This window comes from Arvicanthis niloticus, chromosome 10 (genome assembly GCF_011762505.2).
Source record: "Arvicanthis niloticus isolate mArvNil1 chromosome 10, mArvNil1.pat.X, whole genome shotgun sequence".
Lineage (NCBI taxonomy): Eukaryota > Metazoa > Chordata > Mammalia > Rodentia > Muridae > Arvicanthis > Arvicanthis niloticus.
Window position 1 is genome coordinate 28,388,464 of NC_047667.1, and position 24,463 is coordinate 28,412,926.

General features: G+C 39.0%; 1 protein-coding gene across 1 annotated transcript in view; it reads left to right on the forward strand.

Moving 5' to 3' along the window:
• Aspm (assembly factor for spindle microtubules) overlaps positions 1–24,463 on the forward strand; it is a 45,013-nt gene continuing 20,550 nt past the window's right edge. The window contains 16 exon segments of the mRNA XM_034513112.2: positions 1–403; positions 7,481–7,624; positions 7,783–9,226; positions 12,115–12,219; positions 12,458–12,604; positions 13,751–13,996; positions 14,942–15,009; positions 15,817–15,958; positions 16,491–16,621; positions 17,199–17,374; positions 18,316–18,461; positions 18,551–18,636; positions 19,507–19,728; positions 21,494–21,701; positions 21,794–21,936; positions 22,202–22,330. Coding sequence (XP_034369003.1) covers positions 131–403; positions 7,481–7,624; positions 7,783–9,226; positions 12,115–12,219; positions 12,458–12,604; positions 13,751–13,996; positions 14,942–15,009; positions 15,817–15,958; positions 16,491–16,621; positions 17,199–17,374; positions 18,316–18,461; positions 18,551–18,636; positions 19,507–19,728; positions 21,494–21,701; positions 21,794–21,936; positions 22,202–22,330 — 3,810 coding nt within the window. The 5' untranslated portion in view covers positions 1–130.

Genomic DNA, 24,463 nt, shown 5'->3' on the forward strand with positions numbered 1-24,463 from the left:
GCGGCTAGGCTACTTTCCCCGGAGTTTGGTGATATCCCTGGCCTTCTGATCTTTGTCCTGGTCCTTGACTTCCGGAAAGCCCGCGGGACGTGGACAGCGGGTATTTGACTGCCTGGCGCGGGCGGCTGCCATGGCGACGGTGCAGGCGGCTTCCAGCCGGGAGGAGAGCGGGCGGCGCGAGCGCCCGGATCCCGCGCCCGGGGACGCGTCTCCGCCGGTGCTGTTGCTCAGCCACTTCTGCGCCGTTCCCTTCCTCTGTTTCGGGGATGTCCGCGTGGGCACGTCGCGGACGCGGTCTCTGGTCCTGCACAACCCGCACGAGGAGCCTCTGCAGGTGGAAGTGTCGCTGCTGCGCGCCGCAGGCAAGGGCTTCAGCGTGTCGCGGAACCGCTGCGAGCTAAAGGTGGGTGCGAGGGGCAGGTCCCCGTGGCGTCACCTTGGGGGTATAGGAAGACACTCCCAGAAGATCTAAATCAGCACCTAGTCTTCCTGGTGGGGCTAGGAGATAATGGGACTCCGACACCAAGTCAGCTTCCCGATTTGATCTTGGGACTCTCTCCTCTTAGGGTAGGACAGGGATAGACCTTGCCTCAAAACCTCGTCAGCTGTCGGACTTGACTAGGGATGGGAGGTGGGTGGGGCTCCCTCTACTGAGGTGAGGCTGGCAAAGAGCTAGGCAGGGCACCAAAGGGACACCCCCTGCAGAGGTGAGACAAGGAGAGAGCAAGACCCCAGTACCAAGTCAACTCCCTGTCTACTGTCGATGGGCTTTGGTGTCCTTTAGTTTAGCGAAAGTGGCCAGTAACTTGCTTGGGATGATGGATGAAAGCGCACGTACCTGCCATCCCTAGGAACATTTCAGAAAGTTTCTGTTAAACAGACAAACGTTTTTAATAGACTTTTGGCAGGTGTTGCAAAATATGTGTGAGTTTCTAAAGATGGTACTCTTTAACATTTCTTATTTTGAGACTGTAGGAAGACATTGAGGAAAGTTTTCAAATTGCTTTCGTTCACCCATTTTTTGTTGTTTTTAAAATTTTTTTATTGAATACTTTATTTACATTTCAGATGCTACCCCCTTACCTCATTCTCCCCACCCCTACCCAGGAACCTCCTATCCGATCCTCCCTCCTCATGCTTCTATGAGGATGTGCCCACCCCTACTCCCACCTCCCTACCCTTGAATTCCCCCGCAGTCGGAGTCCAGCCTTCATGGGGCCAAGGGTCTCCTCTCCCACCTATGCCCAACAAGGTCATCCTCCCCTACATATACAGCTGGAGCCATGGGTCCCTCCCTGTGTGTTCCAGGCTGAAGGTTTAGACCCTAGGAGCTCTGGTTGTTTGGTATTGTTGCTCTCCCCATGGGGCCCCAAACCCTCTCAGCTCCTTCAGTCTTCTCTCTTAACTCCTCCACTGGCAACCCCTTGATCAGGTTAGCTGTGAGCATCCGCCTCTGAATAAGTCAGACTCTGGCAGACCTCTAAGGAGACAGCTATATCAGGCTCTTGTCAGAATGCACTTCCTGCCATCCACATCAGTATTTTTGGTGACTGCACATGGGATGGATACCCAGGTGGAGTGGTCTCCAGACGGCCCCTCCTTCAGTTTCTGTCCCACACTTTGTCTCCATATTTGCTCCCTTGAGTATTTTGTTACTTACTCCTTCTAAGAAGGACTGAAGCACCTACGATTGGTCTTCTTCATGAGCTTCATGTGGTCTGTGAGTTGTATCTTGGGTATTCTGATTTTTTGGGCTAATATCCAATTATCAGTGAGTCAATACCATGTGTGTTCTTTTGTGATTGGTTTATCTCACTCAGGATGATATTTTCTAGTTCCATCCATTTGCTTAAGAATTTCTCGAATTCATTGTTTTTAATAGCTGGGTAATATTCCATTGTGTAAATGTACCACATTTTTCTATCCATTCCTCTGTTGAAGGGCATCTGGGTTCTTTCTATTCAGCTTCTGGCTATTATAAATAAGGCTGCCATGAACATAGTGGAGCACATGTCCTTGTTATATGTTGGAGCATCTTCCTGGTATATGCCCAGGAGTGATATAGCTGGATCCTCAGGTAATGCTTTGTCCAATTTTCTGAGGAACTGCCAGACTGATTTCCAGAGTGGTTTCACCATCTTGCAATCCCACCAACAGTGGAGGAGTGTTCCTCTTTCTCCACATCCTCGACAGCATCTGCTATCACCTGAGTTTTTGATCTTATTCATTCTGACTGATGTGAGGTGGAATCTCAGGGTTGTTTTGATTTGCATTTCCCAGATGACTAAGGATGCTGAACATTTCTTTAGGTGCTTCTCTCAACCATTAGAGATTCCTCAGTTGAGAATTCTTTGTTTAGCTCTGTACCCCATTTTTTAATAGGGTTATTTGGTTGTCTGGAGTCTAATTTCTTGAATTCTTTGTATACATTGGATATTAGCCCTCTATGGGATGTAGAATTGGAAAAGATCTTTTCCCAATCTGTTGGTTGCCATTTTGTCCGACAGTGTCCCTTGCTTTACAGAAACTTTGCAATTTTATGAGGTCCCATTTGTCAATTCTTGATCTTAGCGCATAAGCCATCGGTGTTCTGTACAGGAATGTTTCCCCTGTGCCCAAGTATTCAAGGTTCTTCCCCACCTTCTCTTCTATTAGTTTCAATGTATCTGATTTTATGTCAAGGTCCTTTATCCATTTAGACTTGACCTTTGTACAAGGAGATAAGGATGGATTGATTTGCATTCTTCTACATGTTGCCCTCAGGTTGAGCCAGCACCACTTGTTGAAAATGCTGTCTTTTTTTCCATTGGACAGTTTTCGCTCCTTTGTGACCATAGGTGTTTGGTTTCATTTCTGGGTCTTCAGTTTTATTCCATTGATCTTCCTGCCTGTCTCTGTACCAATACCATGCAGTTTTTATCACTATTGCTCTGTAGTACAGCTTGAGGTCAGGGATGGTGATTCCCCCAGAAGTTCTTTTATTGTTGAGAATAGTTCTCGATATCCTGTTTTGTTTTTGTTATTCCAAATGAATTTGAGAATTTTTCTTTCTAACTCTGTGAAGAATTGAGTTGGGATTTTGATGGGGATTACATTGAATCTGTAGATTGCTTTTGGTAGGATGGCCATTTTTACTAAGTTAATCCTGCCAATCCATGAGCATGGGAGATCTTTCCATCTTCTGAGATCTTCTTCAATTTCTTTCTTCAGAGACATGAAGTTCTTGTCATACAGATCTTTCACTTTCTTGGTTAGAGTTACTCCAAGATATTTTATTTTATTTGTGGCTATTGTGAAGGATGTCATTTCCCTAATTTCTTTCTCAGCCTGTTTATCCTTTGAATAGAGGAAGGCTACTGTTTTGTTTGAGTTGATTTTATATCCAGCCACTTTGCTAAAGTTGTGTATCAGGTTTAGGAGTTCTCTGATGGAAGTTTTGGGGTCACTTAAGTATACTATCATATCATCTGCAAATAGTGATATTTTGAGTTCTTCCTTTCCTATTTGTATCCCTTTGACTTCCTTTTGTTGTCTAATTGCTCTGGCCAGGACTTCTAGTACTATATTGAATAGGTAAGGAGAGAGTGGGCAGCCTTGTCTAGTCCCTGATCTTAGTGGGATTGCTTCAAGTTTCTCTCCATTTAGTTTGATGTTGGCTACTGGCTTGCTGTGTATTGCTTTTACTATGTTTAGGTATGGGCCTTGAATTTCTGATCTTTCCAAGACTTTTAACATGAAGGGATGTTGAATTTTGTCAAATGTTTTCTCAGCATCTAGTGAGATGATTATTTTTTTTTCTTTGAGTTTGTTTATATAGTAGATTACATTGATGGATTTCTGAATATTGTCTAAGTGTTTATCTGTCCTGTTGATTTTCTCAAAGAATCAGCTCCTGGTTTTGTTGATGCTTTGTATAGTTCTTTTTGTTTCTACTTGGTTGATTTCAGCCCTGAGTTTGATTCTTTTCTGCCTTCTACTCCTCTTGGGTGTATTTGCTTCTTTTTGTTCTAGAGCTTTCAGGTGTGTTGTCAAGTTGCTAGTGTATGCTCTCTCCAGTTTCTTTTTGTAGACACTTAGAGCTATGAGTTTTCCCCTTAGTGCTGCTTACATTGTGTCCCAAAAATTTTGGTATTAAGAGCCTTCATTTTCATTAAATTCTAAAAAGTCTTTAATTTCTTTCTTTATTTCTTCCTTGACCAAGTCATCATTGAGTAGAGCGTTGTTCAATTTCCATGTGTATGAGGGCTTTCCATTGTTTTTGTTATTAAAGATCAGTTTTAGTCCATGGTGATCTGATTGGATGCAAGGCATTATTTCATTATTTTTGTATCTGTTGAGGCCTGCTTTGTGACCAAATATGTTCTGTCTTGGAGAAGGTACCATCAAGTGCTGAGAAAAAGGTATATTCTTTTGTTTTTAGGATGAAATGTTCTATGGATATCCGTTAAATCCATTTGGTTCATAACTTTTGTTAATTCCACTGTGTCTGTTTAGTTTTTGTTTCTATGGTCTGTCCATTGCTGAGAGTGGGGTGGTGAAATCCCCCACTATTATTGTGTGAGGTGCAATGTGTGCTGTGAGTTTTAGTAAAGTTTCTTTTATAAATGTGGGTGCCCTGGCATTTGGAGCATAGATGTTCAGACTTGAGAGTTCATCTTGGTAGATTTTTCTTTTGATGAGTATGAAGTGTCCTTGCTTATCTTTTTTGATAACTTTTGGTTGAAAGTCGATTTTATTTGAAATTAGAATGGCTAACTCCATCTTGTTTCTTGGGACCATTTGCTTGGAAAATTGTTTTCCAGCCCTTTACTCTGAGGTAGTGTCTGTCTTTGCCACTGAGGTGCGTTTCCTGAATGCAGCAAAATTCTGGGTGCTGTTTATGTATCCAGTCTGTTAGTCTGCATCTTTTTGGGGGGGGGGGGAATTGAGTCCATTGGTGTTAAGAGATTTTAAAGAAAAGCGATTGTTTCTTCTTGTTAGTTTAGTTATTAGAGGTGTAATTATGTTTGTGTAACTGTCTTCTTTTGGGTTTGTTGGAAGATTACTTTCTTGCCTTTTCTATGTTGTAGTTTCTCTCCTTGTGTTGGAGTTTTCCATCTGTTATCCTTTGTAGGGCTGGATTTGTGGGAAGATATTGTGTAAATTTGGCTTTGTCATGGAATATCTTGGTTTCTTTATCTATAGTAATTGAGAGTTTTGTTGGGTATAGTAGTCTGGGCTGGCATTTGTGTTCTCTTAGGGTCTGTATGATATCACTCCAGGATCTTCTGGCTTTTATAGTCTCTGGTGAGAAGTCTGCTGTAATTGTAATAGGTCTGCCTTTATATATTGCTTGACCTTTTTCCCTTACTACTTTTGGTATTTTTTCTTTGTTTTGTGCATTTGATGTTTTGATTGTTATGTGAAGGGAGGAATTTGTTTCCTGGTCTAGTCTATTTGGAGTTCTGTAGGCTTCTTTTATGTTCATTGGCATCTCTTTCTTTAGGTTAGGAAAGTTTTCCTCTATAATTTTGTTGAAGATACTTACTGGCAATTTAAGTTGGGAGTCTTCACTCTCATCTATACCTATTATCCTTAGGTTTGGTCTTCTCATTGTGTCCCGGATTTCCTGGATGTTTTGGGTTAGGAGCTTTTTGCATTTTGCATTTTCTTTGACAGTTGTGTCAATGTTTTCCATGGTACCTTCTGCACATGAGATTCTCTCTTCTATCTCTTGTATTCTGGTGGTGATGCTTACATTTATGACTCCTGATTTCCTTGGTTTTCTATCTCCAGGGTAGTCTCCTTTTGAGATTTCTTTATTGTTTCTACTTCCATTTTTAGATTCTGGATGGTTTTGTTTAATTCCTTCACCTGTTTGGTTGTGTATTCTTGCAATTCTTTAAGGGATTTTTGTATTTCCTCTTTCTTTAAGTGCTTCTACCTGTTTTACTTGTGTTCTCCTGTATTTCTTTAAGGAAGTTGTTTATATCCTTCTTAAAGTCCTCTATCATCCTCATGAGAAGTGAGTTTTAAATCTGAATCCTGGTGTGATGGGGTGTCCAGGACTTGCTATGGTAGGAGAACTGGGTTCTGATGATGCCATGTAACTTTGGTTTTTGTTACTTATATTCTTGTGCTTGCCTTTTGCCATCTGGTTAACTCTAGTGCTACCTGCACTCACTGTCTCTGAATGGAGACTGTCTTTCCAGTTGTCTTGCTTGTGTCAGAACTCCTCAGATTCCAGATGTCTCTGAGATCCTGTGATCCTGAGCTCCTGGGTGGAAGAGCTCCTGGGACTCAGGCTTCCTCTGGGTTCCTGAAATCCTGCTGCTCTGAGTGCAGTGGTTCCTCTGCTGCTCTGAGTGCAGCGGTTCCACCACTGCTCTAAGATGGTTCAGGATATGGTGTCTTCATGGAGCAGACCAGTCAAGTGTCTGCCCCAGCCAAAACGACCAAGCAAGGGGTAGAAGGGGAGTGGTATTCTGGAGGGATGGTGTTTGGGTGGGTTGTAGCTCTGCGGTTTAGGGTTGTGGGGGAGAGTTCGTACCTGTTGTTCTAGGAAGGTTCAGGATAAGGTATCTTCATAGAGCAGCCTTTCAGCCATTTTAATATGCATTTTGTTTTTCATGTTTGGACTCGGTTGAACTACATTTCTGATGAGATAATGAAAAAATTGTTTTGCTTAAATATCCACAGCCCAAACCCTAAAAGCATCCTCAGGATTGGACTGGATATGTAATTGTGACGTGTGGGCGACGTTTCTGTTGTACTTTTTTTCCCTCTGATGTTATTGTACTCTTAAAATATTTCCTTCTGACTGTGATTTCTGTGTCCTTTTCATTGAGTAGAGTCTCTAAAGCTATGAGAACAGTTAGCTGAGGGAGCGTACACACACTGCCTACTAACTAGTACGGGTGGTCCTCAGGGGAAAGGCTAATTGGAGGTTGGTTGGTAGCATCATCAGGAGTTCCCACTTATAAACCATTGACCTTCCTGAACGGCTGCCGGGATTTCTTTTTAAGGATAAGTCCTGCCTTGTAGAGGGAAAAATTATGTTATTATTGTTAATCTGCTGGTTTAAAAATCTATGATTTCTACTTTTCAGGAAACGCTCATTCTTTTCACTTAAACAAGTTTCATGCCACACCTTAAGCGTGCCACAGCACACACCTTACTACTGAGCTCGGTCCCAGCCCCCACGGTTATATTTTAAATACCACTCAGTTAAAATGACTTGTAGATTAGCAGTTCTTTTGCTTTTGTGCAATTGGATTTTATTACAATTTTATAGTTTTTATTATATTTATAATTTTATTTTGTTGTAGTCTTATATTGCTAGTGACTTTTTTCTTATAATGAACTAGTGTAGGAAAACAATAGAAAAAATGACTAACTCTACTAGGGTGTGGTAGCAGTTATCAATCTGTTCTAAGTTATGTATTTGGTTATTATTAATTATATGGTCATAATAACTTATAATGTGTTCTTCTGGTTACAGCCTAAAGAGAAAATTACCATTTCTGTTACCTGGACACCAGTGCAAGAAGGGGGAGTAAGAGAGATTGTGACATTTCTTGTAAATGATTTTCTGAAGCACCAGGCTATATTACTAGGAAATGCAGAAGAACATAGGAAAAAAAAGGTAACATTTTAATCAGTGTGATTTACTGGAAAGAAATGTTTATCATGTAGAAATGCTTTAGTTGGGAGGCATGAAGTGACATATATAACATCACTTATTTAAAACTAAAATTGAAAACAGCTTGCACCTTCTTTAGTCTGTTTCATTTATTTTTACAGAGAAGTCTTTGGAATACCAGTAAGAAGATTCCAGCCTTTTCAAAACATACAAAAAGGACTTCCAAAACCCAAACTTTTAATGAATCATTTACTATCTCCCACAAAGTTGACAGAATTCGGAGCCCACTGCAGCCTTGTGAAAATCTGGCTATGAGTGAGTGCTGTTCCCCAACTGAAAACAGTTCTTTACCCCTTGAAGAAAACAAAGTACCCACCTCATCCATTAGCCCTGTTAGAGAATGCCAGAGCGAAACTTGCTTACCACTGTTTTTACGCGAGTCTACTGCTTATTCATCTCTTCATGAATCTGAAAACGCACAAAATTTAAAAGTACAAGATGCCAGCATTTCAAAAAAAATTGATTTTAATGAGGAAGTCGCAAATGAAACTTTTATTAATCCCATTAGTGTTCGTCACCAAAGTGAAGGGGACAGTAAACTCACGCTTGCCCCAAACTGTTCTTCACCTTTGAATATTACACAAACCCAAATACAGTTTTTAAGTCCAGATTCTTTCATAAACAACAGCTATAAATCTGATAGTGGCCTGAGATCAGTGAAAAATGCTTTATCAGATACATTTAGGAAAGATCCCTCAGAGTCTGTATGTCTGGAATCTCAAATTGTACATGAAGTTTGCCAAACAATTTTAAGCCCAGATTCTTTTTTAAATGATAATTATGGACTTAAAAAAGGTCTAAACTTAGAATCAGTCATTCCCGTTTTGTCTCCAACACAATTTGTAAAGGATAACATGGTCCACATAGGTCAGCAAACGGGTAAGTTATCAGCATTGTCAACTAAAACCCAGGATTGGAGAGTAAATGAAGGCTTGGCATATAATCCTGAGTGTCAACATGCACAAACTCCCAACAGTAGATTTGAAAACCAAAACCCTATAGAAATGAAGTCACATAACTGCGGTTTTACAAAGGAAAAGCCCAAGATTTCTGAGCTTCAAGATGCTTTCTGTAACCAGAGCAAACAGCCAAAAAAGAGACGCCCAATTCTTTCTGCCACTGTTACCAAAAGGAAGCCCACCAATGCCAGAGAAAAGCTACCTGAGATTAACAAGCCAAAGGCAAAATGTTGTCTTGAAGGTCTAGTAGGTGAATGTGGGAAAGAAATGGATAACCTAAGAGAGAAAGGTTTTCATTCCTCTCTTCCGGTTGTAGAGCCATTAATAAGTAAACCTCCGAGTTACAGAAATGAAGTGATACCTTCAACTGTTGTAGTTGCTCGTAAAAGAAAGAGCAACGGAATAGTGGGAGATGCAAACGGAAAGCTAGCAGTTGCAGAGTGGATGGACGTCTGTGAAATCAAACGGATCCATTTTTCTCCTCTGGAATCTACACCATCAACTGTTGCAAGAACCACAAAGAAAGAAGGGCTCACCTCAAAGCGTGTAAGCAGCTTGGAGCGATCAGGCCTGAAGAAGAAACCAGGTAAATTGTCCAAAACATTTCAAGTGGAAGTGTGGTTGAAGAATGTGTTTTCTCTTTTGCTTTAGTGAGTTCTCTGATTTAGTGCATCTGCTATTGATGGCCTTGTATTGATCGATACTTTTAGCAGTTTGTTGACAGAAATACAGGACACTTGTGATGTAGTGTTCAGAAATAATTATTAATCCTATACCAGTTTAAGTTTGATGTTTTTGTTCATGAGTTTTCTGCTTAAATTATAACTTCAAAAATATTGCATCCAAATGCCCTTGGGCTTCCTCCTGGTGGGATATTGTTGTATCTGCTATTTTTTTCTTATCTATTTCTAAACTACTTTTTCTCTTCAATAAAGAAATGAAACCAACAACGAGCAGCTTGAAACCAGCTTGAAACTCATCTTTCAGACCGTTCGCTCCTGTCTGTCTCAAAACAAACACTCATCTCTCTCTCTTCATTCGCTCCTGTCTGTCTCAAAACGAACACTCATCTCTCTCTCTCTCTCAGAAAGTCTCTCCAATAACTAATCTGAAGAATTCAAAATATTTGTAGAACCTAGCCTTTTAGTTCCAGTGTCCATGGGCTCTGCTCTCCTAAAAGCATCTTAGTGCAGGTTGCCATCGTCTCTGATTCCAGCCCTTCTTCCTGAGCCAGGCTGCATCGGATTTGTATTTTTCTAACACCCACAGTTACTTAATTAGTAGTTTTCATAGCCCCACCTGCAGTGTCTGTTCCTTTCCTTATTTAGCTTGAATTTCTTAATTCTTCATAGTCAGTACACTTATCTGCCTTTCTTCCTTGTGCTACCTAGACAAATTCCCACTAACCAGCCAAGCAGCCAACCAGCTCACCTTGGTCTACTGTAGTCTCACTTGTCTACTCTATGCCTGAACATTACCTATAGGCCTTCATGACTTCTAATTACTATTAAGCTTTTACCCATTTTTTTGCCTGAATTTTTCTGGCTGGGAAAATTAGCCTTCTATTTTGTTATAAGTTATGTTATCCCTCTCTTTTCTCCTGATGCCCTCTTTCCTCCCACTGTGTCAGATTATAACAGCTAATATTTACTAGCACTTGTGTCTTTGGTCTATAAGAATATTTTTCATATTCTTTTTATGACTTTATGATATGTCACAGTTCTGAATGCCAACTATGCACATGTATCTGCTGTGTATAGGTTTTAGGATGGACTCCTAATATGTGGACCTATAGTCAATATTATGTTTCTACATGACTATCCAACAGTGTCTTTCACTTGCTTTATACAAAGTCAGTCCTTGCTACTTACTCAGTACAGACCTCAGTGAATGATGCTTCTAAATATCTCATGCTCTGGGACAGACATCTTAGAATTGTCCTTAATTGTGGTAATCTTTCCCCATCCTTTTTATGTAAATTCCAAATCAGGTCTGATTCTAAATATTTATATTTGAAAATGTTACTAGAAGGAAATTCATTAGCCAGTGGGATTATCAAAAGTTGAGTTTTTAGTACTTGAAATGGGAACATGAATTGCCAAGAAACCAATAAACACAAATATTAGTAAGAGACATTGAATAAGACTAAACTATCATGATTGCTTTCCTGTAGAATGAAAGGCCACGAGGCTGGGTAACCAGAAGGATCACCCAGTGGACATCATTTAGGTTTCCTGCATAGGAAGTCAAAGTACCATTTATTGGTAATTGTCTTGGCACATCAAAACTTGGAGGCCAATATGTCCTTTTAGTACACATTGAAATATACTTCAGTTGTACATGCCTGTTAGTGATATCTTGCTGCTTCACTGTAGACAGATACACTCTAAACAAATACATTCTTTGATTTTTAAGGAGATACCCATTTTGACCTTCTACAAAATAGACAGTAAATGATTAAGAGAATCAATGAATTCATGAATAAATATGCAAATAACCATGCAAGTTTTGTGTTCAAATCTACTGTTTATTTGAAGCAGAAATCTAGTAAGACATCTCTGCTAGATTCCGAGAGAATTATACACATTAGACTTTGTTTATGAGCTTGTATAACTTTGACTACAAAATTGCTGTATGCTCTAGTATATTAATTATATAAATTATGGATAGTTATAATACTCTGATTTACTGTGATAATTGTGTGAATAAAACTTTGAATTTAGTATTTCATAGTTCCTGACATGGTATATTTAAATTTTAGTTGCAACTGTTATTAATATTGTAGAACTTCCCTCTTTTTGCTCCTGCTCACAGGTAATCTTAGAACCTTATGACTGCTCTGTCAGCAGGCTGTATTCATTAAACAAGTCTCGGTGAAGGTCAGAAGGCCTTTCTAAAGCCCTCTAATACTGCTGAAGGCTGACAGTGGCCTGATGACTGAGAAGTCTCTGTCAGGTAGCACAGTCTGCTACCTGCATGTAGCACAGTCTGGAAGAGTACACACACTAAGCTGTGGTTACGTCAGGACAGGGTGCTTGTAGAATTCATTAAGTGGTTTGTGGTCTGTAACTTGAAGATGAGATGTTGTTCCTTAATTTAATGAGCATGGGTGTTTTGCCTGACGATGTTGATGAGTGATGTGTGTGTCTAGTACCATATCAGCCAAAGAGGGCAATGGATTCCCTAGGCTGGAGTTAACAGGTGGTTGTGAGCCACCTTGTGGGGTCTGAGAATTGAACCTAGGTTCTCTGGAAGAGCAGCAAGGGCTCTTACCCACCACGTTATCTCTCTAGACCCTAGGTTCTGGTTGGTTGGTTTAATTAGTGAAGTTTATAACTTTAGCACCTAGAATATGTTGTTATTAAATATCCCTTAAATGAATATAATAACAAGCCCAAGTTGAAATTTGAAATTTGTTACCTATTTGGAAACATTTTATTTCTTAATGCTACTATGTTTTCCATTTTATTTTAGATTCATTAATATTAAAAACGCCACTTTCTAAAACAAAGAAAAAGAGAAGATCCATTGTTGCTGTAGCACAGTCTCATCTGACCTTTATAAAGCCATTAAAAGCAGGCAAGTATTCGTTGTATTTATCAGACTGACATAACACGATGAGAGGGAAGTGGTGCATTTAGCCTTTGCTCTGACTGTAGTCACGCTTGAGAAGTTCTCGGCACTCTCCAGCACAGAGTGACAGCAAACATTGTTCAGTGGTTTAAAGGTGATTTTGTGAGTACAAAAGTCCTCTTGACCGATGTTCAAAAATGATTTAAAGGAAAATGTCTTATGCAGTAATTAATTATATTCTTAGCTATTCCTAGACACCCAATGCCATTTGCTGCAAAGAACATGTTCTACGACGAGCGCTGGAAGGAAAAGCAGGAACAGGGCTTCACTTGGTGGCTAAATTATATATTAACACCTGATGACTTCACTGTAAAAACCAGTGTTTCTAAAGGTAAACGTTTTTGAATTACACATAACTATTATGTTGTAACTTAACGATGTTTTACTAGCACATTGTCCTAATAAAGGAGTATGCAGGAAAGTTACGTGATAATGAGGAACCTGGATGCCAATTTGGGAAAATTTAAAAATATTCTAGTGCTTATTTTCCAGGGAGAAATGGGAGTGGACAGGGTGGAGAGATCTCTTCTGGAGGAGAAGGAAACTTAACTGTTGTCCTGACATAGAAATTATGGGGTTAGTTGTAGGCTGAGACGGTCACATGTTAAGCTACTGTAGGCTTCTTTGTAGAGTGGTGACTTCCTCACTCTGCTGCTGTGTATTTCTCAGAGCCTTGTATGGGATTTTTGCATTAGTGCAGTCTCTGAATTGTATGATTTCTGCCATTATGCTTTTTTTTTTTCCTTAAAAAAATTACAGTCAAATTTTTATTTATTTTTTTAAAAGATAAAATATGTTTTATGAAAATCCCAGATATAGGTGGAGAGACAGCCCAGTTGACAAAGCACTTGCCTCAAAAATATGACGACTTAAGTTCAGTTCTCGGAAGCCTCACAGAAGCAGCCAGGGGCATCTTTGGGGCCATCGAGATGGGCAGATCCCCAGGGCTTACTTGTCTACCTGTTTAGCCTATGTGGTCAGTTCCAGGCCAGTGGAATACCATTCCAAACATTAGAAGGTGGAGTGCACCCCAGGAGTGACATCCAAGATTGTCTTCTTGCCTCCAACATACACACACACGTGTGCACATGCATGTATATGTAAGCATGTACACAGAATTCAAATTATGTTATAATTCAACTGAATCATATTCCTTAAAAAGTTAACTTTTATTCAGAATGATTTAGAAACAGAAACTTGTTGGGAGGCCATCTGGCTAGTCTGCATTAGAAGTGCTCATGTTTAGAAGGGCTGATGTTTAAAGTCATGTGTGAGGTTAGTGAGAAGAGCTTACCTTGTTAGGCAGTCTGCAGACAGACTCTGAGTGAATAGTGATACCTATAAACTCAGAGGCGAGAGCTTGGAGGGCATAACGAATGGTCCTTTTTAAGCATCTTACCCTGCATTCAGTTGCTGGGTTTAGGAATGTGTGGAGCTGATGTGAAATCAGAAGCATTGTCCTGTTGTTTTTCTCTAGTAAACGCTGCCACCCTTGTTTTGGGAGCGGAGAGCCAACATAAAATAAGTGTCCCGAAAGCACCTACAAAAGAGGAAGTGTCTCTCAGAGCTTACACAGCCAGCTGCAGGCTGAATAGATTACGTCGTACAGCTTGCTCCTTGTTTACTTCTGAAAAAATGGTTAAAGCTATTAAAAAGATTGAGATTGAAATTGAGGTTGGGCGGTTACTTGTTCGAAAAGATCGACACCTCTGGAAAGATATTGGTAAGATTATAGAAGTCTCATGATTCATTCTTTAAAAATACTGTAAAGATATTATGCTACTTTTTTAAATCACTTTTATTCATGGATAAATGACAAAAAATTGTACATATTTATAATGTGAAGGATGTACACTTTGTGCAGTGAATAATAGTCACAATCTAGCTAAGTAACATCCACAGTTATCTTAGTGTATATATTTGTGTGTGTGTGTGTGTGTGTGTGTGTGTGTGTGTGTCTAAGGGCATATAGGATCTACTTAGTAACTTCCAGCTCTTTAGTATAATGTTAGTAAATATAGTCACCATTCCATACAGCAGATGTCCAAAACTTAACTCACCTTGTGTAACTCTTTTTAGCCAACCTCTTCCTGGCCCTGTCAACCATCATTCTCTGCTTCCGTTGGAACGATAATTTTAGATGACACATACAAGTCAGATTGAATAGAATTTGACTCTTTGCCTGGCTTATTTTACTTAAGGTCCTTCAGGGTCACCCATGTCATTAGAAAGTGACAGCATTGACCTTTCTTTAGAATAGATTACTATGTCTCTGTGTGTATCTGTATATCTGTGTATCAGTGTGTCTATGTCTGTACACGGATAAAGCATTCTCAGGGTCTTTTACAGACACTGAGATTGGTTGCCTGTGCTGGCTGTCAGGAATGTTGATGTAACAAGCATGTAATTACCTTATTCAGATGCTGATTTTGGTTCATTCCTGTACATCCCCATTTGATGCTGCGTTTCTTGGCTGCCTAAAATATCATAGATATGATTGTGGTCATAGGTTTAGGAAATATAACTCATTTTTTTCTGTTTGGCAATGTAGAGGTTTGTTTATTAATTATTATTAATTGTAATTTATATATAATATTCCCTGTTGAGGTGAATTTACTCTCTGTTTAGTGATCCACACTTAATTTTTTTTTTTTAACCTATATTTCAGGGCAACGCCAAAAAGTCCTGAGTTGGCTCTTGTCATATAATCCTCTGTGGCTTCGAATCGGTCTGGAGGTAAGTTTTCAGGTTTCGAAGCACTTCATTTTTAATATTGCATGCTTCCAGTAGAATACACTCTTTCATAAAATGTGGTTTTCACTTAGAATAGTTAAGTCATTTGGTTGAATTGATTCATCTTCCTACATAGAAATATCAGGTCAGTTAGTAAATACTTACTGGGTGAATAGATCATGTCCTTGTAAGTTATTAGCATATTATTTCAAGGTAATTTGCTTATAAATTATTTGAAGATTTTGGTCCACATTTATTATTATTATTATTGTTGTTGTTGTTATTATTATTACTACCTCTTTACCTTTTTACTGAAAATAGATTCTTGTCTCATACAGTATATCCTGGCCACATTTATATCCTTTCCCATTTTGGTCTCTTTTCTCCTTCCATTTTGATTCACTTATTTTCTGTCTCTCATTAGAAAAGAACAGGCTTCTAACACATAACAACAAAACAAAAGAAAATATAATAAGATAAAACAAAAACCATCACATTGATGCTGGACCAGGCAAACCTACAGACGGCAAAGAGCCCAAGATCAGACAAAAGAGTCAGAGCCCCATAAACATACTGAACTGAAAGCTATCGTATATCCACAGAGGACCTGGTGTAGATCTATTTAGGCCCTGTGTTTGGTACTTCAGTCTCTGAATTCACATGAGCTTGGCTTAGTTGATGTAGAGGGCCTTGTTCTCCTGGTGACAAAGTGGTAGCATTTCCTAGAAGACAGCAGTTTTCTCTCCCCACAGCTTCCTCTTCCACTTATGGTTAGTGGGACCCTGGCCTAGCCTCGTCTTCTCTTTGCAGACAGTTTTTGGAGAACTGATCCCTCTGGCAGACAACAGTGACACCACAGGGTTGGCAATGTTCATTCTGAATCGCTTACTTTGGAATCCTGACATAGCAGCTGAGTACAGACACCCCAGTGTTCCTCTTCTGTTTCGGGATGGTGAGTATCTCTGCACAATGCAGTACTACAATATAGCTTGTCATCGTCCCTGGTAGTTTGAATTTTACTTTCGCAAATCAATTTAAATAGGTCTCTGCTTTTGACTAGCCTTTCTTCTCTTCTCACTTGCCCTCTCCTCCATCACTGTTTCTTCCTGTGATCTCCATCCACTGCCTCACCCCAGTAGGTGTAAGTCCAATGGGGACTATATTTGTTTTGTTTTGCTGCTAACTACACAGAACCTAGGATGATGCTTGCTTATCATAGTAGGTGTTCATCAAATACCTGTTGAATGAGACCACATAGATTTCATTGCTGCCACTGTGTTGTCCCTTCCATGCATTGGACATACCATAAAATGGTACCTGTTCTATAGAATACTTAATAGACTCATACCTGTAAATTACTAAGAAAAAATACATGATGATTTTAGGGGTGCTTGCTACCAGCCTTGCTAACTTATGGTTGTCATTGCCTTTCATAGATAATCTTACTGTTGTTTTTTCCTTTTTTGTTTTGTTTGTACTTTAAGGTCACGAAGCAGCTTTGTCTAAGTTCACACTGAAAAAGTTGCTGTTGTTGATCTGTTTCCTTGACCATGCTAAAATTTCCAGACTTATTGATCATGATCCTTGCCTATTTTGTAAAGATGCTGAATTCAAGGTACCATTTTTATTTTATGTCTTATCTTTTCCTTTCTAAACTTTTACTTGACTGGGTGGCATATTTTCTATCATAAAATACATTGGTATTCCAGTGAACACATTCTGAAGTGGAACAGGAATGAGAGTTTGCCTAGTGGCTTTTCCTTTATTCTTTTTTCTTGCATAGGACTCAATTTATCCATGATTGTGAGTCTCATTTTTATCTTCTTAGGATGTACTTGTAGACCTCAAACCCTCTGATTTAAAATACCTGATTTTGGTTGAATGACAGTTTCCTATTAATTTTTACTCTTAATTTTGACTCTAGAATGAATTAGGTTATGCTGAGAACAGAATTAATTTTGGAGGAGAAATTTTTTCTCTATTTTAAGTTATATGTTACCAAACTAGCTTCTGTATTTAATTGTGAACAGATTTTACAAGTCTTAAAGTGGAAATATGAGTTTGTATTTGCCTTGGTTATAAATAGTCTCTTTATACTCCTTGTATTATTTCTACAAGTGCAGAATGGTTTAAAGGATTATTATCAGAAATGAAATCTATAATACTAAAACATACTTGTCCTCTGTCCACAGGCTAGTAAAGAGCTTCTTCTAGCTTTTTCACGAGATTTCCTAAGTGGTGAAGGTGACCTTTCTCGTCACCTTAGCTTATTGGGGTTACCTGTGAGTCATGTTCAGACACCGCGTGATGAATTTGATTTTGCTGTTACAAATCTTGCAGTGGACTTGCAGTGTGGGGTTCGCCTTGTGTAAGTATAAGTTTAAGATTTACTTAATGGGATAGGCTAAAAACATTTTTTTAAACTTGTCTTTCCTGGATTAATACTTAAATATTTTATGATGCAATAAATTTATAACTTAAAAAGCATTTAGTTTTCTCTTTAACAAAAATGATGTATAGGTTCTGCCATAGAATTTTGTGTTTACTGCTGTTAGAGGAATAGGATCTGTGGGTGGGAACACCCAATGTCTCAGAGTAGGGTTACAAAGAGCATAAACACTGAATACTTAAAAACACTGTGTCAGCAGCAGCTTCCTCTGACTTACCTATGATAAAATGTGAGTAACAGAGATGCGATTGGGAGTTGGCTTTCCAATTCTGCTGTGTCTGTGTTAGATAAGTCCTCAGATGTCATCCTAGTGATCTACTCTGGCTTGGAAACTGAGAAAATGTTAATTTCAGCTTTCACCCTCTGTCATTACTTGTTAGCTATGTGACTGAGTTTACTTAAGTCCTCTAAGTCTTAGTGCCTTCTGTAAACAAAGAAAAAAAAAAGAAACTCAGGAACAGTTAATGTCTAAATATGAGATTTGCTGATGACTAAGAGAAACAGGTACTTGATTGTTGTGTAGAATATGCCATATCTTCCTGCCCAATATTTCCTCTTATACCCCTCCTCTTCCTCTTCCTCCTCCTCCTCTGTCTTACTGTAGAGAACTCTATTAAATTGTTCATATTTGCATGTCTTGTGTTTTTCTTTCTTATGTATGTGTAGACCTCAAACGACTAAACTTACAATGAGAAACAATTCCACTTGCTAACTGAAGCAAGGAAAACATTTCTGGGAGACCTTTTGTCCTTAGAGTGTTAGAGTCTTGTGACTTGTGTGGGTAATATGTTTATTTAAATGAACCTTTTCTTAGAGAAGTTTCATTGTAGAAGTTTTATTGAAAATTCCTTTACTGCTAGGCGAACCGTGGAGCTTCTCACACAGAACTGGAATCTGTCAGACAAACTCAGGATCCCTGCAATAAGTCGAGTTCAAAAGATGCACAATGTGGATCTTGTTCTTCAGGTTCTCAAGGCACGAGGAGTTTCACTGACCGATGAGCATGGTAAACACAGAATTGGAATAAAACTTCATGTACTTGCTGAAGCGTGATGTGTGCATATGTTGTCCTAATGAGCTGCCTTTCACTTGTAGGGAACGCTATCATGTCTAAGGATATTGTGGATAGGCACAGAGAGAAAACGCTTGGGTTGCTTTGGAAAATAGCATTTGCTTTCCAGGTATTGTATGTTTAGCTTCTTCTTTTTATTAATCAATTGTGAATGCTGATTATTAAAATTACTTTAAATCAAATGAAGACTAGCAATTGTCAGTTGCACTTTCTGGGCTTTAGTCTATCCTAGGAACTGTGGCAATTGCTTTTGCTTTACAATTAAATCTTTTTTTATACTATCAGCAAAGTAAATCCAGCTTCCTCAGAGAGGAATGGAAGCTAAAGTTTCCGTCTTAGAAGAAATAGTGGTAAACGTACACCCCAGGCTTCTGTAGACCAACTTCATAGCTTTACCCAGAAAACATCTCTTACCATGTGTGTGGATACTATTTGCAATTAAAAATATATTTTTTTGTGCAAAAATATACATTTTAGGTAGGTTTTGTTGGATTGAAAAAATTGTATGTGTGTATGTGTGTATGTGTGTTTGTGTATGTGTTTGTGGTGTGTGTATATGTTCATGCGTGTGAAGAGGCAAGAAGTCAATGGTGAGTGTTTTTTTCTTCGTTGCTGTTCACCTTATTCTTTGAGATAAAGCCGTTTATTAAAGTTATGGCTCACTGATATGGCTAGATTGGCTGACCAGGAAGTCCCCAGGATTCACGTGTCTCTGTCCCCGTAGACAGTGTGATAGCATACTTGGTTTGTACATGGGCCCTGGTGATTTGTGCTCAGGTGTTCTTGACTGTGTAGTCAGTCCTTTCCCGCCTCAGCTGGCTCACTCCCCCCCCCCCCATTTTGTTAACATTTCTGATTAGGTCCCCACTCTACCCCTCCTTTTGCACTTTCTTTTTGTAGAGACAGTTATTTTATTTTTTGTGGATTAAAAATGAAATATGAAAAACACACAAAAATGTACTTTTCTGTATTTTTTCAGGTGGATATTTCCCTTAATTTGGATCAATTAAAGGAAGAAATTGATTTTCTAAAGCACACATACAATATTAAAAAAGCTATGTCTGCATTAACATGCCCTTCTCCAGCTATTACTAATAAGCAAAAAGACAAAAGGATTAGTGGGAGCTTTGAACACTACAGTGACAGTGTGAAGTTATTGATGGATTGGGTAAATGCAGTTTGTGCCTTCTATAATAAAAAGGTTAGTAACTTTTCCTTTTGATTTTAATATATTTTAAACCTTTGCTAACGTATAACAATAGATGAAGTCTTGTTATATATTTCTTTAATAGTTAATATCATGTTTTCACATACACTATGCACATTCATTATTAGTAAACTATCAACAATTATCATCTTATAGTCTATATAACCTGTTACACAGACTGTCATCAATTGAACAGTGCACAATAACTTTTTATCACTAAGAAAGATTCAAAACTTTGAGAAAAGACAAATGTCCTCTCCCTGTACTAAATGTAGATTGAAATATACATAACGATGGTATATTTACATATACACATCCATATATATTCACACACATTTGACATGAAATCAGAAGGGTGCTTTCAAGAGGGAGGAAAACAGATAGTAAGGGAGAAGGAGTGACTGAATATATATTATATATTATATTATATATTATAATATAATATATATATATATATATATATATATATATATATATATCATTTGTCCACAAAATTAAAAGAAAATTTTTAAAAATGCAGATGCTACATAAAATCAGGGCATGGAAATCCTTATTTTACTCTATTGTAATATCTAAAGAAACATCATACAGAATGGAGTAACAGACCTTGGCTGTGTTTTTATAATAGTTTGTTAGGTTGATACTTTCTATATGATATGAACTTTTAAGTATAAATATTTTAAGAATGCTTCCACATACATGTAAGCTCCTTGATAAGGAATGTTAAACAGGATCTGTAGCACAGATTGCATATTACTAGAAATATGGCAAATTGTTGCACCTCAATGACATTGTCACTAGAAACATTGTTAGCTATAATGGTGGCCTTCTATGTTTTAATCAAATTCTAAAGTGTCAAAGACGTGACTGGTTATTACTGTGAATTCAGTAAGTAGCTGAAATGGATTTGTCTCAGAAGTCGATCATAGCAGCTGGTCTGCTTGTTCACTGCAAGTGTTGAGGCCCGTCCTTCGCTGAGGCTGAATGATGACACTGCCTTCTTTCTGTCCTTTTCATGGTCTGTATGCTTACTCTGTTTTCTGCTTTTCTTTAATTTCCTTGTTTAAAATCATCCTCACTTGTAGTACTGAATCACTGAGTCGCGTTCCTAAGGAAGACCATCTTGTTTCAGGTTAATGACTTGTTAAATGGGCTTCATTTTGGCATTTGTCCCAGTGCTGTTGGTCGTGAGATTAATGTCACTGCATCCTGAAAACACATAAGCCAAACTTTATGACTGATGGAAATGTTGGAACTTAACCTGAGTTTTCCATTAAGAGACTGGTTCATTTTTTCCAAATTTGGTACTTATGAGTATTGGCGATTGACTGTAGTTCTTACAGTTTTTCTAAGACTACCATACACACTACTGTGTGCTGGGTGACTTAGCATTCTATTCTCTCAACAGTTGTAGAAGCCAGAGGTCTAAAAGCAGGGTCCATAGTTTCATTAAAGGCCATTCTCCCCAATCCCCTTTTATATTCTGGTACAAGGCAGCGATCCTGTTTGGTTTGGGGCTTGAAGCTGCATTAGTTCAGTCTCTGCCTTTGCCATCACATAGTGGTCTGTGTTTCTATCTGTATCTCTCTGTTCTTCAACTAAAGTCATAGTCTCAGGTTCTGGGAGGGGTCATGCCGTTTTGAGAGATGCTGTCCAACCAAGGATAGTAATACTGTAATCAAACCCTACTTTTTTTACTAAAGTATGTTTATATTAATATGTGAGTAGCACTGATTGCATCTCTGATGTTTGCACTCAGGTGGAGAATTTTACAGTGTCTTTCTCAGATGGCCGTGTGCTGTGCTATTTGATCCACCATTACCACCCATGCTATGTGCCTTTCGATGCTATATGCCAGCGCACCACTCAGTCTGTGGCCTGCACACAGACTGGTTCAGTGGTACTGAATTCTTCATCTGAATCTGAAAGCGGTTGTCTGGATTTGTCTCTTGAAGCACTTGATCATGGTTAGTTCTTTTAGGCTGCTTAAGTCTTCTGCTACTTTGCCGTGTCTGATTTTTGACTACAGTCATCTCTTTATCACTTGTGCATGTAATAGAAAGTACTCCAGAAATATACAAAGAGCTTCTAGAAAACGAGAAGAAAAATTTTCACTTGGTGACATCGGCAGCGAGAGATCTTGGAGGAATTCCTTCTATGATTCATCATTCAGACATGTCAAATACAATTCCAGATGAAAAGGTTAGTGAACAGTTTCTTCATAATCACTCTTTGTTTTGCTTTTTCAGACAAGGCTTGTCTGAGTAGTCCTGACTGTCCTGGAATTTGCTCTCTGTAGATCAATATGGCCTCAAATTCAGAGATTTGCCTGCCTTTGCCTCCTGAAAGCTGACATTAAAGGCGTGAGCCACCACACTCGGCTTATCATGCTCTTAATGCAACTAGGAGGGCACTAGTGAGAGACGGCTCCGTTCTGACCCTTTCCTTTCCTCTTGTATTTTCTTAGGTGGTTATCACCTATTTGTCATTTCTTTGTGCAAGGCTTTTGGATCTCCGTAAAGAAATAAGAGCTGCCCGACTTATACAGACAAGATGGAGACAATATAAACTAAAAAGAGACCTGAAACACCATCAGGTAATTGTGGAAAATGAGAACAGTATCGCACAGGATTCCAATGAATTTTCCAAACAGAGATGGTTGAGATAACAGTATTAATTATATCTAGTCTTGGGATGCAGAGATAGAAGTATGGTGTCCTGACGTATCTTCCATCCTGTCTCCCTTACCCGTAGTCTGCTGTAGGCCATAGATACCTTCTTGTAAACCTGTGAAGATTAAACTAGGAGTACTTGCCTCACCTTTTGCTTTTTACTGCAGTCCACCCTGCCTCCGGAGATGGGGAGTGCTTTGTCTGCCTGGGTTTTAGTGCTGCTCAGGCTTGAGTGCGGGATCTTGTAATGATTCTTAGATTCAGTCATGTTGACAACCAAGATGAGCCATCACAAAAGGCTAATTTAAAAGAAATCTTTATAGTTCTGGTTACATTTTATTGGTTAATCTGATCGCTCCTTGTTGCTTCTGCTGGCAGTATTCCCACTCTTCCATGGTGATGATGACATCCATCTGTATCTTTCTATTAAGAACATATGTAACATTTTCCCTGGATCCTCATTCGCATTTCCTGAGCGGCCAGGCTGATAAGGATTATCCTGAGATACCCTTTCAGCTTTTTAGAGTTTGCTTTGATGCTATTGTTAAAATTAGTATAAACTCTCCATTGGTAATAGAGTCACTGAAGCTGTGTAGCAATGAAATGGCAGGTAGACAACATTTCCTGGGTCCCCTGGTAAGTTCAGCATGTTGTATTTCTCCTATCCATAACTAGATACACACTTTAAATTAATCATAGTATTTGGTCTATGTATAGGGGAAATAAAAGAAACTTTATCATAGAGTCGTAGGTATGGCGTTAAAATAATGTCATGGTTTAGAGAATGGCCAGTAGTTGCAGATGTGAACACAGTAGCCCTCGCTTAGGCTGGTTGTCTTGATAATTCGTGTAGTGCATTTGCCTCCCTCTGTCAACACCTTATCTAATGACAGGTAAAGTTGTGGATTATAGTCGCCTGAAGTAAACTGGATCTTGCATTTGAGATAAGTGTCATTTCACTTGGGTCTCTTTCATCCAGGGTGTCCTTGGTGTTTTTTAATTCTGACCCAAACATTCTGTATTTCTGAGCTCAGTCAGTTCTAAAGTCTTCTTTATCAATTACCATTATTTCTAGTAGTGCACTTCTAGCTGAACTACTTACAAAGAAGTGCTTAGAAGAGATACTGAAATGTGCTATGATGGTCTGGTCACTTTGGTAGGTATGCTTCCTCTGTCCTAAGATTACAGTTGTCTAGTTTATTATTTTTAGCTCAGTTCTGTGGTCTGGTACGTGGCCTTTCCTGTTCCTTGGTATTTGTTTCAATCTACTAATTAGCTTTTTCATGTTCTCGATTGACAATTTGATGGGTTCCCTAGTTCTCACACATTGTGGCTTCTTCCATGCAGACGGCACCCACTGATGTGTAGAGCCCCCTTCCACATGGGATGCTCCAGTCAGTAACATAACGGGTGTCAGTCATGCTTTATGTTATTTCTTTCCACTGCTCAATTCAGGTTGAGTAAAGTATATAGCAAGGCGAGCACAGGAACAGCCTGTCAGATGCTGGCTGTTGCCTGCCTGTGGACTGACAAGTCCTGTGACTCTGTGCCTCCGTTGGTCCAGGTCATAAGTGCTGCATCTAGTCACTGTTTTAATGAGATTTAAATGATCATTTATGAACTGTGATATGAAATGTTTGTTGGTCATAGTAGTCACTCTTCTAAGTAATACAAGTAGGGGTGGGCAGGATGCTGGCTTCTGTCCCAGGACACACAGCTTCTCCTGGATAGCTCATGTTGCTGCACCTCTCAGCTCTGGTTCTCACAGTGCAGACTGTGTCCCCTGTTCCTCGTGATCTGTCATGAAGGGAGAGGTATATCGTTTCTCCTCTTGTGTGTATTGCTTTGCTCAAATTGTAACAAAGCAATGCTGCCTTACACTGCAAAGCGTTTTGTGTGCCATGCATACAGCTCTTTTCCTATGAGTCCACTCAGTCCATGTCAGAACTGTGTTATAGTTAATCTGCAGATGATTTGTGATATATCAAACATGTCTGTATTTTATCTTAATTCAGTTCATAGGGTGCTTGTTTTTTTCTAATCACTTGCTTTTTTGA